The following is a 19,379-nucleotide window of genomic DNA, read 5'->3' as shown; positions in this document are numbered from 1 at the left end:
GACTCGCCGGGACTTCGGCGATTCCGGATTATAGATCATCAGTTTAAATCTGGTAAGATGGCATGCAGAAGTTATAAAATTAAAAATATGAAATCGTAATTTATGAAATAAAGAACAATTATGATCTTCGTTTTATGTGATAATACTTTCTCTTTAATTCTATAAACAGACAAAATTTCTTCTTCAGTTACAAAGTTCCGCTGTTGAAGTCCTATAATTGCTGTGTCGAGAATATCGACTAATTTGTCAATCGAAATTTTTTCGTTTTCGATAACCTCTGTGTTACTTTCTTCACTATCAGAAGCGAATTTGATTTAAATCATATCAAAGTCGGAGTACATCGAGATGAAATACTACATTTAGTAAGGAATTATAAGCCAAATAAAATAAAAACATCTGCCCTGAAGATAAGGATAGTGCCGACAGATCAACTTCCAATTCATTGCGCGCCGCGGCGTCCCCCCCCCCGCTCACCGCAGAGGAGCATGAAATTGATAAACAGATTTCGGAATGGTTAAACAGAGGATTATGCCTTTATCCATTTTTTGCAGCAATTCCACTTTTTGTTTAATGGACTTATTATATCAGAATATATATATCAATCAATCAGTTATATATATCAGAAATTCTATTTGACATAATCGAAAGTTCAAGTTTACTTTTATAAAATTGCTGTAACAGTCTCCAAAAAATAATAAGCTGGATCCAATTCGACGATTAAGGAACAACGCAATCTGCAACATTAACTGAATTAGGTAATTTTAGCTTAGCTTATACCGTTCATTATACATTAAACACGCATGCGTAGACATATTTTGCGCATGCGCACACGCATATTCGCAGCCATAAAGCAGCCCTTCTGCGTATGCGTCAACGCGACGCATGCGCAGAAAGTTTGTAGCTTTGAGGCCCGGATTATAGATCATTCCAGATAATGGGTGTCCGATTTAACGACTTTTTACTGTAATACATTAAAACATTACTAGGAAATCTAACTATGGAATATACACTCACTTTCAAAAGTTAAGCACGAAGATGTAAAATGTAAAAAAATCAACAAATACAGCTTTGACTGACACAAAATTCGGCAGGAAATTAGCATATATATTTATGCATAAAACAAAATCAATAATTATATACAAAAATGAAAACAATATTAAATTTGTTTAAGTTATCAGATAATGGCATACTAGAGACTCAAACAGAATTATGTATAAAGTTAAAATAAATAGCATAAAATGAAAAAAAAAAAAAAAAAAAAAAAGAGGACATTAATAGGATATGTGATCCCACCTCATCTGTATACAAAGTTTACACCTTGTGACCATGCTTTCAATTAGGTGGTCAACCACCGCAGAATTAAGCAATCGCCACTCTTCTTGTAGAGCGGTTTCCAGCTTAATAAGAGTGGTTGGAGGTGGGAAACATGAAGATACAGCACGGCCGAGAGCATACCAAAGATTTTCAATGGGATTAAGGTCGGGCGAATATGCTGGCCACACCATACGCGCTATCCCTTCACTCTCCAGGTAGTCATCGACGATGTCAGCTCTATGGGAACGTGAGTTATTGTCCATTAGAACAAAAGTAGGGCCAACTGCTACAGCGTACAATCTCATGATGGGTTCTAGGACTTCATCTCGATACTGGACAGCTGTCAAAGAACCACGTTTAAAGATGTGCAGGTCGGTGCAGTATCCTAATAAAATCCCAGCCCACGCCATAATGCTTCTGCCTCAGAATGTGTGATGTTTGGTGATGTCTTGGGACTGATTTCGTGTTCGTTGTTCACACCATATCCTTATACGCTTGGGGTTCTGAAATATATTTACTAATATGCAAAGGATCTACAAAGCGAAAATATGTTTCGAAGTCTATTAAACAAAAAGTGGAATTGCTGCAAAAAATGGATAAAGGCATATCCTTTGTTTATCTAAACTTTGTGTATCTTTAACGCCCTGGTGCGCAATGAATTGGAAGTTGATCTGTCAGCACTATCCTTATCTTCAGGCCAGATGTTTTTATTTTATTTGGCTTATAATTCCTTACTAAATGTAGAATTTCATCTCGATGTACTCCGTCTTTGATATGATTTAAATCAAATTCCTCGTCATTATAATTCGCTTCTGATAGCAAATAAAGTGACAGAGGTTATTGAAAACGAAAAAATTTCGATTGACAAATTAGTCGGTATTCTCGACACAGCAATTATAGGACTTGAACAGTGGAACTTTGTAACTGAACAAGAAATTATGTCTGTTTATAGAATTAAAGAGAATGCATTATCAGATAAAAAATGAAACAACTTACATTGAAAGAAATGTTTAATAAAGTAAACAAATAAATATTAAGCTTTTTTTGTTTTTTTGTAAATTTTGATACTCTTTAGATCATAACTGTTCTTTATTTCATAAATTACGGTTTCATATTTTTAATTTTATAATTTCTGCATGCCATCTTACCAGATTTAAATTCATGATCTATAATCCAGAAAAATCGATAATCCGGAATCGCCGAAGTCTCGACGAGTCCGGATTAATGACTTTTGACTGTACAAATTAATATAATATTTGAATTTGAATCTGTGATTTTCAATTATATGCACGCATACCCTCATTTACATATGTATGCATATTACCATACACACAGGCATATTAGTATGGTTAGGTTATGTGAACATCGGAAAGCACACAGGAGGGAATGCCTTCATGGATTACATTCTAAGGCAAGCTGGTTCATAGGTTACAAGAGAGGAAACAAGAGAGGAAATTGAACAATTGTGCACCAGTGCTTGTGATTATTGATGATTCTAAATTATACCATGTTTAGTTTTAGTATTAATGTATTTATATGTATTTATTCATAATATATTCGATTTAAATAACTAAGTAATAATATGTAAGTTTTTTTTTTTTTTTTGTGTGTGTATGTGTGTGTGCTGTGTAATATGGGCACAGCTCCTTTGTGTCATAAGATGAGCTTCACTCGTCAGGCGGGCCGGACTGCGTCTTAAATAAATAAATACCTTAGAAGCTGCTTAACCTTTATAAGAACAGAATTACAACTTTTATTTATGATCAATTTTACAAAATCCTTCCCCCTTAAGAAAATTTGACTTATACCGTTTCCTTGCTATAAAAACTTTAAAATAATATCATTTGTTTTATGCAATGCTTGAAGGAAAAAATGATTTTAATGGTAAAACAACAAAGAATTTAAAGCAGTTTACATAAATCAGCACTTTTAACATCAGGCACTGCAGATGACAAACTCTGATTTTCAGCATTGAGGCAATTAGACAAACTACAGATATGATGACAAATGGGCCCAAATAATGAACACCTCTCCCCTACATTCTAATCTCCTGCTTATTTTATGATTAAAAATTCTGAGGACTTAAAGCATTATCTTCATTGCCATGACCTCTAGCTCTTTCAGAGAACTTCTCTTCTGAATTTCAGTCGGTAAACTTTATCATGTATGTTATACTTATTTGGGTTACCTATTTATTACATTGTTCTTATTTCTGGTTTTATTTAGCACAGAAATTGCTTTACAATATTTTCTGCGTAAATTAATAGCAAATGCTTTCAAGTCACACTTTTTCAGTTTATAAAATGTTCCAGAAGAATGTCCTATGAAAAACCTATATAACATTTAATTAAAAACATATGGAAGGAAAAAAAAATTACCTTCGGCCATCTTACAGCATTGCCATTAGTAAATGCCAGTAATTGAGCAACAGTTGGTTCACCCATTTCAGTGTCTAAATTAAAACTAGCCTGACTCATAACATCATCATTTTGTGATATGCATCCCTGTAAAATTGCAATCATCTTAAAAGGAAGAGAATAAATAAAATTAAAAAAATAGTTTTACAATACTATTTTATTACTAAAAAAATATTACAAATATATACACGTTACTTAAAAGATATACAGTTGATTTCCATTAACCTTTTCACATGGGGTATAGACACTAATTTTTCACATACTGAAGCCATTTAGTCCAACTGTTCAATCAGCAAGGCATAATCAGAAAAATAAATCATCAGGATCTGCCATTTTCTGCTCCACATTAAGCAGCAAATTTTAGATCTCAATAGTACACTATATTTTTTTCCCAGCTTTATTTAACATAGTGAATGTGTTGAACATATATGTCCAAAATCCCAAGAAAAGGTTAACAGATACTCCAAGGGCCTACAGATAGTTTCTGTATCCCACAAACCCTGAATCAGAAGGGTGATATATTTCAGTTTAGTGGATAAGCTCTGACAGCCAAAAAAAGACTTCATTTTAATGAACATCTGGTTCAACTTAATATTACGAATAGTTATATATTATGAATAGTCATATTTAAATATAAAAACCCATTTCTTAATAACTACTAGAATGAATTCTAGTGAGTTCATCACTTTGTCTTTCATACATTAAAATATACCAATATTAAAATTTAGCATAAAAAATCCATTTCATAATATCTACTACAACGAATTCTAGTGAGTTCATTACTTTGTTTTTCATACCTTAAAATACTATATCCTACTCATATAAGAATTAAGCAACCACATGAGAATATGAAAGTTATGAGGTGAAAATATAAGTTTTTACACAGATAAAGCTAATTTCATGGTGAATTCTGTTTACACAGAAAGATTTTAAAAAATGTTTAATATTACAAAAGCACAATTAAAAAAAAATTTCTACTACCTTCAACAATCTAAAAAATCCCACTTTAACAACACAAGCATATTTGAAATGACTTTTAAGAAAACAATTTTCAAAAAAATTTCATCTGAAATCAGTTTTCTCATAGTAATATAAACCATAAAATAGAGTTTAAAACAGCAGTTTAAAAAATAATGAGATTCAGAATTTATTTAAAGTTACTGATTTTATAAATGAAATATCTAAAATACATTATAAAAACTATGCAATAGAGCAAATATATTTATGTAAATGTAGCTAAAGCTCAATTCATCCAATTTAAACAGAATATAGTATTAAGAAATATTGCTGTTCGTTATCTTGGTTAAATTTCTCTTGATTTTAATTATCCCCCTTTCACCTTCACGTGAAATTTAAGATCAAGTATTGACATTTTAATGCTATAAAATATATTAGACACCCTGAATAAACAATGATGCTAAGCTAGAAGAATGGGACTTCCAGAAAGCATTTGAATTATACAAAAATGCTAGCACTGATTTACTGCAGCATGAAGATTAACAACAAAAAAAAGGGGGGTAGGGAGAGCTATTTCTTTCTTACGAATTTTATTCTTGGAAATTTGTCAGTAAAGTATATTGCCTATCATACTTGCTCAAAGAACAAAAAAATATCTGCTGTTGTTTCAAAAGACTCTGGCTGAGTCTGTACTTCATGTCTGATGATATTCCAAATATTTTCAATTCACAAATATAGGGATTTAGTAGAGCATGTTAACATGCTGGTACAGAAGTATTATTTCATATACCATTCTAATGGAATACAGTGTACATCAATCATGAAGGGAAGTCACAGTTTCTAAAATCCATGAAAGTTGGTCTCAAACATACCATCAAGTAAGCACTAAATAAGACTGGCTAGCATAGCTCATTTCATCACATCCTGTGTTCAAGCTTTGTGTCTTTTGATGTGTTTGAATGGATTATCTGTTCTTTTCATTTCTACTATTTATATATGTACCTATGCATACTCAAAGCTTAAGCAAAAGCATGAATGGTTACAATTCATCCCTTGATGCCATACTGCATTTAAATTTATTAAAAACTGGCACACATCCAAGCATGAGTGACAATGAAGTAGACAAGGTGCAATGCCATAGTAACATTTTAAATTACTCAAGCATGGCACCAATTCAAGTACAAGGAGCTACAGTAACTAGTGAAAAAGGCGACACATGGAACACTGCTTTTTAAAGAAAATGAAAATCATCTGCTGAGTGAAGACCAAGATATCAAACAACAGAAGAATGGCTATCAACGTAATTGTGATATGCAATTAAATGAGCAGCATACAATGAAATAATTAGATAATAAGTTTCTATTCTGCTGGACATGAACTGGTTGTATTGATATTTGTCTGTTTACATGGCCTTCTGTTTTAAGTGTTAGTGTTAATGTTGTTAGTTTAAGTTTTAGAGAGTGTTAGAAGGATATTTTGAATTTCCATTTTCAAATGGGAAGTTGATTTTAGGAAAAAGTTGGGTAGCAAACAGGCATTTTTCATTTATGTCAAGACCAACAGTTACGCCAGATGGTTTTATGCTGGTTTGTACAAAAATTAAGGCAGAGAAGGAATGTAGAACTCAAAAATCAATTTGGCATGGGCCATGATTTTCAAGGCAGAAGTTATGGAGTCTCTGAAATATTGTTCTTAACACATTGACGTGGTCAGAGGGACAAAAACTGGGGATACTCAGGAGGAGTATTTTTTTCCTTCAAATACAATTACAGATTTGAGGCAGTTTATAAAAGTAACTATTTTTGGATTATTACACGGCTGTCATTAGAAATAATACCTGATAGTGGAAACACATACAAGTAAATTTGAATAGGCGAAATATAATAAGGAACAAACAGTTGAAGAGGAATGGGCTTTTGGAGGGACTGAGAAGGAATCTGACAAGATGTTTTTTAAAGGTGTTCACAATAGAACAAGAGCACATTATTGGGCATTATTAAGGAATGGATTAAATTGGGAACTACAATTTTTTTGGATAGTTGGAAAAGCTATGACTGCCCAAACAGGGAGAGTATGGAACATTTAAAGATAAACTACAGCTTGAATTTTGCTGATACAGATACTATAAGGCATATAATCATAATAGCGAGTACTTAGATGCATCTAAAAAGCTCCTTGCTAACACAATCTGCAAACAGACTTTAAATTTTATCTCACTTTTTGTATTTTGATTAAATCTTGATGGCTTTAACATGCTTCTAAAAACTATGATGTAAACTGGGCTAAATTCGAAATTTCTTTGTAAATTTATCAAGGTTTAAAAAAATGTTTCTTAATTGCCAGCATTTTCCCTCTTAAATTTTTTTCTTTTTTAATAATTCATGATATAAAACTTGTATCTTCAATTTTACAGCTTAAAACGTGTACTCTAAACATGCATTTTCAATATTCCTCCTTACAACATGTATGTTAAATATGCATTCTTCAATTTTGCTGTAGAAAATATATTTTAACATTCTAACACCATTTGTACTTAACACAAGTATTAAAACATTCATTTAAACTGCTAGTTATTATTTTACATGTTACTAGTTAAATCTGCATTCTAACTTATATTTTCAACTTTACTACTTAAAGCGTTTCTTAATTTTGATGTTTTTCCACAACTTGGCAACATTTTTTTTATCACCAAGCCAGAAAAATTGCCAATGGTCAGATGAGAGAGCTGCTCAGAGGCAATTATGATTCGTGTATATCAGTTACACACAATTTGATACATTCAGTAAGTTGCATATAATGCTTGCAGCCAGTTAAGTTGTTAATAATCAACAGTTGTTAATAATCATTCAGTAAGTTGTTAACAGTTGTTAATAATCATTCAGTAATCATCAGTTGTTAATAATCATTCAGTAAGTTGTTAATAATGTTGTGTAGAATGCCTAGAATCAATCAATATTCTAGGCATTCTACACAACATTATTAACCTTTCAAAAAAAAAAAAAAAAAAAAAAAAAAAAAACTACAATTTAAGTTATAAAAGTGTTTTCTTTGATTGATATGCAAATATAATGATATACTTAACAGATTTTCCTTCATTTTAAATTACAATATGAGACTTTGATTATTTGCATACTTTAATCAAACATTTGTTTATGCAAATTTTCTACAATTATTTGTATATGCTGCAATTTCGAATTCACTCAGTATGCATAAACAGTCATCAACTGTTTAGATCTCTGTCTGAAGATCATAATTTTTGGTAACATTTTTTAAAGAACTTATTATCCTCGTATGTAAAATGAATATGGTTGCAATATGAAATTGTAACCAACAAAATAATCACGGAAAAATATAACATGCATGTAAGATTTACAACACATTACAGAAAAGCATAAAACTTTGAAATAAATTTTAAAACATACCTGTGAGTCATCCACATGTGAATGCAGAGTATCATCTTTAGATAACATTTTTGGGATATTATACTTATCTCTCAAATTATCATCCAGCAAAACTTCTTGTTTCACTTGTAATACTGATTTTACAGAGATGTCATCTTCTGATTTTTCTATTTTAAATGTCCTTTCCCTTTTAATAACAGAAGAATCTTCATCAGCAACTTGCATAGTTTCATAATTACATTTAGATTCAGTATCAGTATCACAATCATATTTTTGATCATCTTTTTCCTGCTCATCATGTGCTGGAGATAACACTTGTAGATTTTTTACCTTTGTAACAGGCAAATCAGCATTTCGCTCAAGTACTGGCATTTCATTTTGAACATCTTCCTCATCCTTACGCAGATCTGTTTCGATATCAGTTTCCTCATCTTCTAATTTAATCTCATCTTCCTGTTTCAAATCTCTCACTGAAACTCTCCGTTCTTCTACACTCAAATCTTCTTTTCCCTGTTTGCCATCAGTAGCACTTAAAAGCATAGCTTCATTTTCATTTTCATTTTCAAGTTTGATTTCAATTTTAGTAGAATTATTTTGAGGTTTTAAATCAGAATCTTTTGATTCTTCTACAGCAGCTTCATCAATGATAATTTCTTCATTTTTAGAAAACTCATTTATTTGCTTACTATTTTTTATCTGAAGATCATTTGCCAAAATACCAACAACTGAGTCATTCACTGAATATTTTGATTCTTTACAATTGGAAGCATCTTTAACTTTATCAGAATTTTCAAAATTTGCTTTCTCTGGTTCATATCCAGCATCACCATGAACTTGCTTTAAAATAGTTTCATCTCTTACAGAAAATTCATCAGAAGAAATAGGTAGCTCCTCTTTTAATTTACGAATACTTTCTTCTTTAAGCAACATATGATCATCTGTGTGATATATATTTAGTGGACTCGAACAACCTAAAAATGAAATATAAGAATTTCAGGTCGATTTTAGACTAAATGAAAATATATAAATAAATAAAAAAGCAGTTAATCATTTTCTTCCCTTCCATTTTTATATAAATGACTTTTAATCTTTAAAGTAAGACATTAACTTTCTTTCTTTAGCTTCTTTTTAAAATAAAAGACATGGATGTTACATTACTTAAGATAAAAAAACCGCTTAAAACTCTACAAGTAATTATGTAAGTAATTATAAAGCCATGAACTGATGAATTACATCCAAATAATGCATGGTAAATATGCAGAGTGTTTTAATCTTGATTTAAGATTGAAAGTGACATTTGATTCCTTACATATAAAACTCATAAAATAATAAAGAAAACATCTTACAACAAGATTTTTTTTTATTAGACAACTAGCAAATACCTGTATTTTCGGAAGGAAGTGTGTGTGTGTATTGAGAATACGGCAAAGCACACTAGGGCTATCTGCCTAAGGGGAGGGATGCCTTTCGTGGAGGACTTTCTAAGGGAAACCGGCTCGTATACACGTTACACATGGGGAAAACCACGAAAACGCCCATGCAGCCAGCCTGTTCACGGGATTCGAACCTCGGACCGAACTACCAGTGTTCAGCAATTTTACCGCTCGGCCGCTGGTGGGCCCTTTTCGAAAGGAAGAAAACTACTTTTACAAAGAAGGTACAGGATTCAGAAAAGGGTTTTAAAAATCTTCACACAAAAAAATATTGTTAATGAAAAAATAAAACATAAAAGTAGGAAAAGTCACTTTATACAGCACAGCAAAGTATGTGTCATGCCATCTTCACACTGAAGATGCAGGATGGGAAGGAGAGAAAGTCCCCCCCCCTCAGTCACTAGGTTATGCGAAATCATAATATGACATACTAAAGAGAAAAAACATATACAAATCAATAGACCTTTTATTTTTGTTTTATAAAAGGAAGAACACGTGTTTCATATTCATTGAGAAATGCAAGATGTTACATGCCACAGATTTTCTGAGTTTGGACTTAAAATATGATGAAAATATAAAGAGTAAAACCTGCAATCTATTTTTAAACAATTGCCAAAAAACAGTAATCATTCAAAATACATTTTGTTTGGAAAATCATTTACCGATCTATCCAGTGGTCCAAAAGACTGAAATTCTGCAATGACTACTTTGACTACGAATAATGACTGTGAAGAAACATGCAAAATATTGCTTCAAACATTGAATAAAAAAATTTGATGTGTACATCACATGACTTCCTTGTACAGAATATTAAATTATATGTATTTTTTCTTGCATTTCATTTAAACTTATTGGATTGAATTAAATCTACTTCGTCGATAACGCATAAACCACTATAGAATAAATGCACTCTTTAAAATTCACTATATTTGTTTACTATAGTAACACTCTGGTACTAGGTTCGCTTAACAACGTTACATTTCATTCATTTTAAAACTCAGAATGCACAAAATTTATATCATCTGAATTATCTAATCACTGTCACATGTTCTATTCAAATACTATAATAAATCTAAAATGATGTATAAAAGAAGTTAAACAAGCAAACAATCAATCAAACACACAAACAAACAAACAAACAAACAAAAACAAAAAAAAAAGTTCTCACTTCGCAACACGGCAAAAATACAGAAAAACTCAAAATATATAAACTAAAAATTACGAAGTAAATCTTAAACACTTATTTCCTCCAATAAATTCCAGAATGGATTAAGCATGATTTAATTCGCAGTAATAAAAGAAGGCATTACCTTTGTTATCGCCAAGCTTAATTTCTCTAGATTGGGCACAAATCCACTATTCTGTTAAGTTTCAAATGTAATCAAACATGGCCGCCATGTTAAAAATACTTACACTCAGCGGCACTTAAACAAGTTTTAAATTGTTGATAATTCTACAAATATTGCATGCAGATTTACTAAAGGCATTATACCTTAACCGGAAGACAAGAGCAACATAATTCAATCATTTTTAAACCAAAAAATGCACAATTTACAAACATATACGAATATAGAAACTAAGATCACTGAATCGAGTAACAAAGTAGATATATATAATATATACATATATTTATATACTTTTGGTGCGGCCGATTGCAACCAAAATATTAGGTGCATGTCTACATGTTATAGCAGTCCTACACACAAAATTTCAATGCTCTGAGGCTACTTGTTTTTGAATTATGCGAGATACGTGGGTACATATGTATGTACTCACGAATACCAAGAAAAATTCTCTTCAGAATATATTTTAAATCAGTTTTATAATTTTTTGGGGGGGAGAGAAAGAGTCCTTTATTCTATCTTATATGCAAATGTCACACAAAAACATCGTTAAATTGCATTCGATAGCCACCAAAATGGATATTTTCGTTGAAATATGATACCCAAAATTTTTCGCCATTACAATACTTCCTTTTTACTTCGTACAAGGAATTAAATGAAATTTTCCTTCATAATTTTATTAAAAAATATGAATTTAATATTCTTTTAAAAATTTTTATCTAATGAACATATGAACAAACTTAGAAATACATTCAAAATGCTATTATATGCACCTAATTTGTATTCAATGAGTGTAATAGGGGAAGGGGGAAAAGGCACTTACCAAAGAAAAAAGTGGGATGAATAATAATTGATTATGCTTTGTGAACATAATCACAATTTTCTTCTAACTGTATTCCTTCAATGAATATTTTTAATTGCTTAAGAAAAATACACACACAAAATCATATAAGCATGTAAATAATTTGATGGAATTATTTCTCTATCAGTAAACTGCAAATGAGAGTGGTACAGTACAAAGTCCGAGATCCAGACTTAGGCGATTCCGAATTTACAATTTTTCGGAATATTAGTTCATCAGTTTAATGCTTGCAAGAAGGCATGTAGAAATTATAAAATTAAAAATATGAAATCTTGATTTAAGAAATAATGAAGCATTTATGATCTAAAGGTTATCAAAATTTAAAAAAAGATTAATATTTATTTGTTTACTTTATTAAACATTTCTTTCAAAGCAAGTTGTTTAAGTTACTTTTGTGTATTAATATTTTCTCTTCCGTAGACAGACATAATAATATTTCTTATTCAGTTACAAAATTCCACTGTTATAATTGCTGTGTCAAGAATTCCAACTAACTTGTCAATCGAAATTTTTTCATTTTCAATAACTTCTGTGTCACTTTCTTCACTATCAGTAGTCGTATTTTTTAGATCTACACTAATTGATTTATAATTAAGGCAATGTCACTGCAATGAAAAACTTTCATTACATTACATTTATTAGATTCATTACATTTCATTTCATTCATATCATTTTCATTTATTACCGCTTCTCCGCATTTCTTTAAAAATTTCATTAATTGGAAAATTTAATCTTTGTTTCACAATATCCCAAAACTTTCACATTCGCGGCTATCATATTCATCAACCTCACCCTGAAATATGCTAGCTAGCCATACATTATGCCAAGCATTTTTTAAAATACCTGGAGATATATCCTTCCATGATCTTGCGATGCTCCACAAAGCAGATTTTATGCTAAAATATTTCAAACAGTGTTGCCATTATTCAAGAAATTTAACATGGATTTTAAAAATTCTACTTTATATTTGCATTTCAGCGCAAGCACTATTCCGATATCCATAAGCTGAATGATGCACTGACAATTTGAAGGAAAGAATAATGCATATACATTATCTTTCAATAAGTGAAGTATGAGCCAAATAGTTATCTACAACCAGGACAATTTTTGCATCATCAGGTAAACCAGCCAAATTCTGCCGAGCCTTGGGTATAAATTGCATACTTGCCAACCTATGACACTCAAAAATCAGGAGATTTTTTTTAAGAAATCGGGAGATTTTTCACAATGTTAAAAAGACTTTTTAAATAAGGAAAATATAGTTTTTAATAATGAATTAACTTTAAATAGTAACTAATTCTTAAATGCAAGCAACACAAAAATACCTTACACATAAAAAACATTTTTATTACTTGCATCGTTTAAGAAAACAAAAAAAAAAAAAAAACCCTTTAATCAGTTTTTGTACAAATGGTATAAACAGTGGCAGATTTTGCTTTCTTTAAGACAGAAACTTCATAATTTTGTTCATAGCAATTGCCACGTAGGCCTGCTTTCACTAATAAAAGTTTTCTAATGTGTCATCACTAATATTAGATCTAAATTTAGTCCTCATTTTCGCAACAACACTGAAAATCCTCTCACACTCTGCATTACTATGGGGAACTGTCAAGATGGCCAACATAATTCTAGACAGTTCTCTATATTTTAAAATTCCATCAGCATCTTTCAGTTTTCCAATTAAACTCCACTGGGTGCCAATCCTAGCTGATTTTATAACTTCATCCAAGTTTTCTAATTGTACACTGCTATTATGCAGCTGTTGGACCTGTTTTAATTTTTCCTCCTTTTTAGAACTCCTTTCAAGATTATAATAAATAAACAATGTGTTCACCCACATTTATTGGTAAAGAAGCTACTCCTTTTTCAGCTGCTAAATTTAAGAGGTGTGCACCTCATAATCTGCAAATCTGAATTTTTCTTTCTGAAGATGCCTGCAACACCAGTCTTCAAGCCTACCAATACTGGTGCATTATCGGCACCTAGTGCTAAGCAATTATCCAGAGGGACTGCATTTTCTTTTAAAGTTTTTATAATTAGCTGTGCTATATTAAAGCCTGTCAAATGTCCTTCCAAAGTGGGGACAGAAAGTAAACTGCACTAAATTTCTGAAGACTCTGGATTAAAAAAAGAAACAACAATTGGATACAGTTTTGAATCGGTATTATTGCTTCCATCCGTAGAGAGGCAGAACGGAGCTGTTTTAATGCGATCAATAACTGAAGATTTATTTTTCAAATCCATTTCTTTAACAATTGCACTTAAGTATTTCTTAGCGATTTCACTATCAGGAAACAATTTTCTAAATAAAGCTGCAGTGTGATCCGATGCATTCAGTGGCAGGTTGTGCTCCATTAAAAAGGCAGAGAACAGACATTCTGCATTAATAACTTTTTGGTTTTTTGTTTCTGAAGAAAAATTTAATTTTTCGTTTTTTTTTTTTTTTTTTCCAAAACAGCTCATGTTGCCCTTGTGTTTTTGTGGTGTACGCACATGTTTGAGACCACCCGCCCTTCCACCATGCGAAATCGAAAAATCGCAACGACAGGCGGTACACATCGCAAATTTATTACATTTCCTTGAGGAAATAATGGAAGGAAAGTCAACTGTGTACGATTTTTGAAACGTAAATGAGTATTTCACCTTTCTCGCAGACATAACAAAAGATGATAATTTCTAAAACTATTCCCCAAAGGCACGTGTACTCACACAACTCAGGACAAAATGACCAAAATAACTAAAGAACATCCAAATAACAGCTTGTTTTGTCCTCATTGGCTAATATATGCCAGATGACACGCAGTTGAGCACGATACCCATTGGAGAACTGGAGAAGGACGTTTCTGGATACGTATATGCTCTTACTCACAAAGAAGAAGTTATCTAATTCGCAAGGTTTTGTTTTAGATATAATCTAGAGAAAATTCATTTGCTTTGGACGTCCAAAATCACTTTTTTTGTTCATATAACAAAGTATTAAGCCAAGTTCCATAAAAATCGTGAGAAATTTTAAGAATAAGAAAAAGTCGGAAGAAATATATTGTAAATCGGGTTGGCGGGAGAGCGGTCGAAAATCGGGAGAGTTGGCAAGTCTGAAATTGATTTTCAAACCAAACATTCATTAACACTTGTGTCATCTGTGTTTTTTTTATTTGCAGGATATATAATGGGAAACTTTTTACTTCTTTACATACTCGAAGTCGTGCATTTTTTCCAATTAAGGAAAGGTTACATTTGTACCTTTCCTGCCGCATCTGCACATGCTAAAATTGCGAATCTCGCTTTGGAATCTTTGACTCGAGTTGGAACCTTTTCTGTAGAGGTTGCCAAGGTATTTTGCCGTATATATTGCCAGAAAAGACCAGTTTCATCAGCGTTGTAAATTGGTTCTGGAAAAAACGTTTTTAACTATTAATGAATTCAATAAATTCATCTGCAAAATAGTTCAGCACCTTGAGTATCAGCTGAAGCTTTTTTACCTGAAATTCTTAATTCACTTATACCATGGCGATTTTTAAACTTGGTTGACCAACCTGTCGGATATCTGCACTCAATATTTTCAAGTTCATTTCTTAGCAAAATATTTTAGCTTGTGCCATTAGCATTTGACCCATTAATGGGACATTTTCTTTGTGACGCTGTCTGACCCATTCAATTATTACTTTGTCATGATCTTCACTTTTAGCATAACGAATAATTTTTCTGTTATTCGTTGTAAGCAAGGTGCCAGAATCCACAAAAAATTCCGAAAGTTCCTTTTTCTGTTATCTTATGTCACATGCAGTTGACTTTCCAATGTCATACTCCTTGCATCATTTTGAGACGGATATATACATATCTTCATCCATTTTTTTGCAGCAATTCCACATTTTGCATAATGGACATTGAAATATGCTTTTTCTTTGTAGATCCTGTTGGAACTTCAGAATTAGAAACTCTTTTCGACATAATCGAAAGTTCAAGCTTTAGCTTTCATAAAATTGCTGTAAAAACAGCCTGCAAAAAATAATTAAGCTAGATCAAATCAGAAATTTAAGGAACAGTGCAATATTAGCAGAAATTCCTTGGAATCGGTAAAGTATAATTTTAGCCTAGCACACTATACATTAATGGCTATGTATCAAGAGATTGGGGACGAAAGGCAATTTATTCCATTAAATTTTGTCTTGCTTCTATTGCGCAATGATACAAGCCTGATTATATTAGTTTAGTTATTTATTATACTTAAGTCTATTTCTTAAGACTTTTTGAGGGCTGGTGCTAGATATCTTAACGCCTGATGCAAACTCTGCGGGTCCTAAATTCTGCTACCAAGTGCCTAAGTTCTAAATTTTGTATCACAGTACCTTTCCTGATTTCTAAAAATATTTTCATCCTTTAACTTTGTTGCTCGGTGCTTCTCTAAATTCAAAAAATCTTGTCTTCGGTGAATTCTGCAGCTCGGTGCGGCCATACGAGTCTGGCACTGGTTCTGGGTTTACGTGAAAAACAAATCAGTTCTTAATTCAAACAGCACTAAACATAATTTTTGGTCTATGAATATCATCGATAAAATCTATTTTTAGCATATGGAAAGAAACTGCTGCTAAATTTTTTTTATCAATATTTCTTAGCGCATTTAACTTAAATCTCTAATCATTGCCAAGCATAAGAATGTCAACATAAAAGGTTACCATACTCTTTGTACTAATATAAAAATTTACTAATATATATAAATATATATTATATATAAATGTTTGGGTATTGCTGCATGAGTGATTGTTCAAATTGTCATGTGTTGATAAACATGCATTTATGAAAGCAAACTATAATAACTAATGATTCGCCAGGAATATAAAATATAAATACATATACTATATTTATATAAATATGAAATACTAGTACTAGGAATATAAAATACTAGTAGGAGTAAAATTAACCATGTTTCTATATTAAATGTTTCTGTTTGAGATGGAAGCTACGGAACCAAATTATTGCTCACACAAATTTATGCTAATTAATTGTTTCTTCACATAATGAGATGTTTATTTAGTGCCGAAGGGAAATTAAGAATAAGGACTCTCTACATGTTTTATCTACCAGGTGTGTGTGTTAAATGTGCATGTGTAAAGCATTTATATATATATATGTTGTATGATCTTAAATTCATTTAGTGCGAAAACATGTTACTACTACTTGTGCAATTGCTGCAAAGTAAGTTAATAATAATTTATTTACTAAATAATATTGATTAATTGATTATATTATCTCCTAAGTTTAATTATAGTAGGATTATCTTAAAAGAGTGAATCCATACTAGTAAGTTATATTTTGAAAGATGTTTTGAAGTAACTTGAAAGTAAAATGTTAAAAATGTTTTAACGGGGACTGGAATTAAATCATGAATAACAAAATTTCAATTGTAAAAGGAATAAATTAAAGGCAAGAATTAAATTAAATGCATGTAATCATTGTCATTGATCGGAAATTAGTTGATTTTTCAAGGGGAACAAACCAACTCCCGTTCAATGAACAATAATTAATAAATAAATACGAAGGTGTTTCGTCTTTACTCGAGCAATAAGGCTAAGCCAAACCGGCATTTCAAGTCAGGCCAAATATTTCCTTGAATAGAAGGGATTATGAACCAATGCTGATATTCAAAGAACTTATTCCCATTAAGCATTTTAGGCAATTCAATTTTGAGTGAAAAACAATTTCTGCAGTAAATTTCGATAATGCTCGAGTAACCGTCCCCCGACACCCTCGTGTTTATGCATTTGAGTTCAATATTATTTGTAAAAATTAAACATTGGAAATTGTCCTTATGAAATAGAATTCAACGCAGTTGAAAAAAACATTAGGAAATTACAAAATATAAGATAAATAATGCAAACTTTGTAAAAATAAATCAAAAATAATATAAAAATAAAAAATATAATAAGAAAAGTGAATGTACATGAAGATATAAAGGCCAGAAAAAGTATTAATTAACTTACTTTCTTTCTAGTGGGGAGTGGGCAAAGTGTTCCTCTTCGCGTCTGACTCAGAAGTGTAGTGTTTCCGAAAATTCTTAGCGGCAGCGGGGGCTTTGAATTGGCGGTTAAATTTTAAAAAAATAATAATAATAATAATTATTGGCGGTTCTGAGGTTCGTATTTTAGATCATTCTGGATATTGGACGTCCAGATCTCAGACTTTGTACTGTATTTATTTTTGTAAGGTGGAGAATAAAGTTTAAACACAGTTTACTAATTGAAAGCAATAAAAATTACTGTGTGATAATGAATGAGTTAATAAAATATAATAATTCCATTCTGTATACTGAAGATTTTTAATAAAATTTAAAATACAGACTTCTTACAACAAAAACAACTTACCAAGTGGATTAGATAACATACTGCCTATCTGTATAGTTTTTGCATTTGGATAATTTTTTAATACATCCTTAAAGGAAAGATTAGGATCATGCAGTAAATGATAGTCCATTCTGCTTAACCCATGCCTAAAATGAATAAAATATGTACGTTTCAGTAAAAGCAGTATTTTTAACGCAGATAAAATCATGTAACAGCATATGAAACATGCTGGTTAATCTATTTTAAACACGGATGAGTATTTATTCAGCAGCAAATACATGAATATTTTGAAAACAATCTTTATTAACAACTACATTATCGTCACATTCTGAACTTGATCTATGAATTATAAATCACAAGAAAAACAACTCCCCCCTTGGGAAAAAAAGTTATGTAAGGTATATTAATTAGTGACCGAGTGAAATCTTATTTCCTGTTCTATACAAATAATTAACCTCCTGAGTTGCATGACCACCTTTATTTGGTCATGAGATTTTTTTTTTTTTTTTGGTGTGTGTGTGTGGGGGGGCTTATTTCGCATACTTTAGATCATAAATTAAACTTTCTATTACTTTCTTTAATAATGTAAATATCATCTTCATGAATGGAAGTTTATGAAATCTAAACTAAGCAATTATAAAAATTTAACTAAGAGAAGCTGTTTAAATGCAGAGCTTCATGAGCAGATCCAAAAAGCTGTTCCAGTAAACGGATCATTATGCACATACGGTTTCTTACTGAAATTTTTATGCTAATATGCAGGAATAAATCTTTCAATAAAGTTAAACAGGCTTCAAAAATACAGCTAATGCATTGCAAAGCACTGTGGAGACACTGACATTCATAATTTGTAATTTTAATATTTTTAATAGTGCTGAAGTTTTGTTTCAGGTATTAATATATTTTAATTTTAGATGCAGATTTATATTAATGTCATATTCTTCAATGTATAGTAAAAATCTTCTCTTTTTCATAAATTTCAATAAAAATGAACGAGAACATTTTAAAAGAAAGGTAGATATCTTCTCATAAAAAGAAAAAAATCATCCCCACACCTTCAAACTTGAAATTAAACTAATTATAATGTAGCAACTAACTAAATTAAATGTAGCAACAACTAACTAACTTAAAGCAGTTAAGCAACCCTTTCAAAACTTGAAATTAAACCAGATACTAAGAACCTAACAATAAAAGAACTTGAGCTAGAGCTTAATCACACTGAACATAAAAAAGGAAATTTTGTTACCGTAATCATACAAAATAAAGCTTTAAAACCTTAATTACCTGACTGCTAACAAAAAAATTTAATGAAGA

At 31.1% G+C, this 19,379-nt stretch overlaps 1 protein-coding gene across 7 annotated transcripts in view; it reads right to left on the bottom strand.

Moving 5' to 3' along the window:
- LOC118190273 (uncharacterized) overlaps positions 1–19,379 on the bottom strand; it is a 182,344-nt gene that overhangs the window by 24,958 nt on the left and 138,007 nt on the right. For 6 of the 7 annotated variants that reach the window (XM_085827602.1, XM_085827631.1, XM_085827614.1 and 3 more), the window contains 3 exons: positions 18,087–18,211; positions 8,111–9,060; positions 3,693–3,836 (listed from right to left, as the gene is read on the bottom strand). In XM_085827602.1, the coding sequence (XP_085683728.1) occupies positions 3,693–3,836; positions 8,111–9,060; positions 18,087–18,211 (1,219 nt within the window). The remainder of the gene's footprint in view (positions 1–3,692; positions 3,837–8,110; positions 9,061–18,086; positions 18,212–19,379) is intronic. The other variant, XM_085827618.1, reaches the window with a different exon arrangement.

This window comes from Stegodyphus dumicola, chromosome 1 (assembly GCF_044657685.1).
Source record: "Stegodyphus dumicola isolate Sdum_Otavi_A_Nest chromosome 1, ASM4465768v1".
NCBI lineage: Eukaryota > Metazoa > Arthropoda > Arachnida > Araneae > Eresidae > Stegodyphus > Stegodyphus dumicola.
Note: the sequence above shows the minus strand (reverse complement) of the source record. Positions and strands in the feature narration are given on the sequence as shown.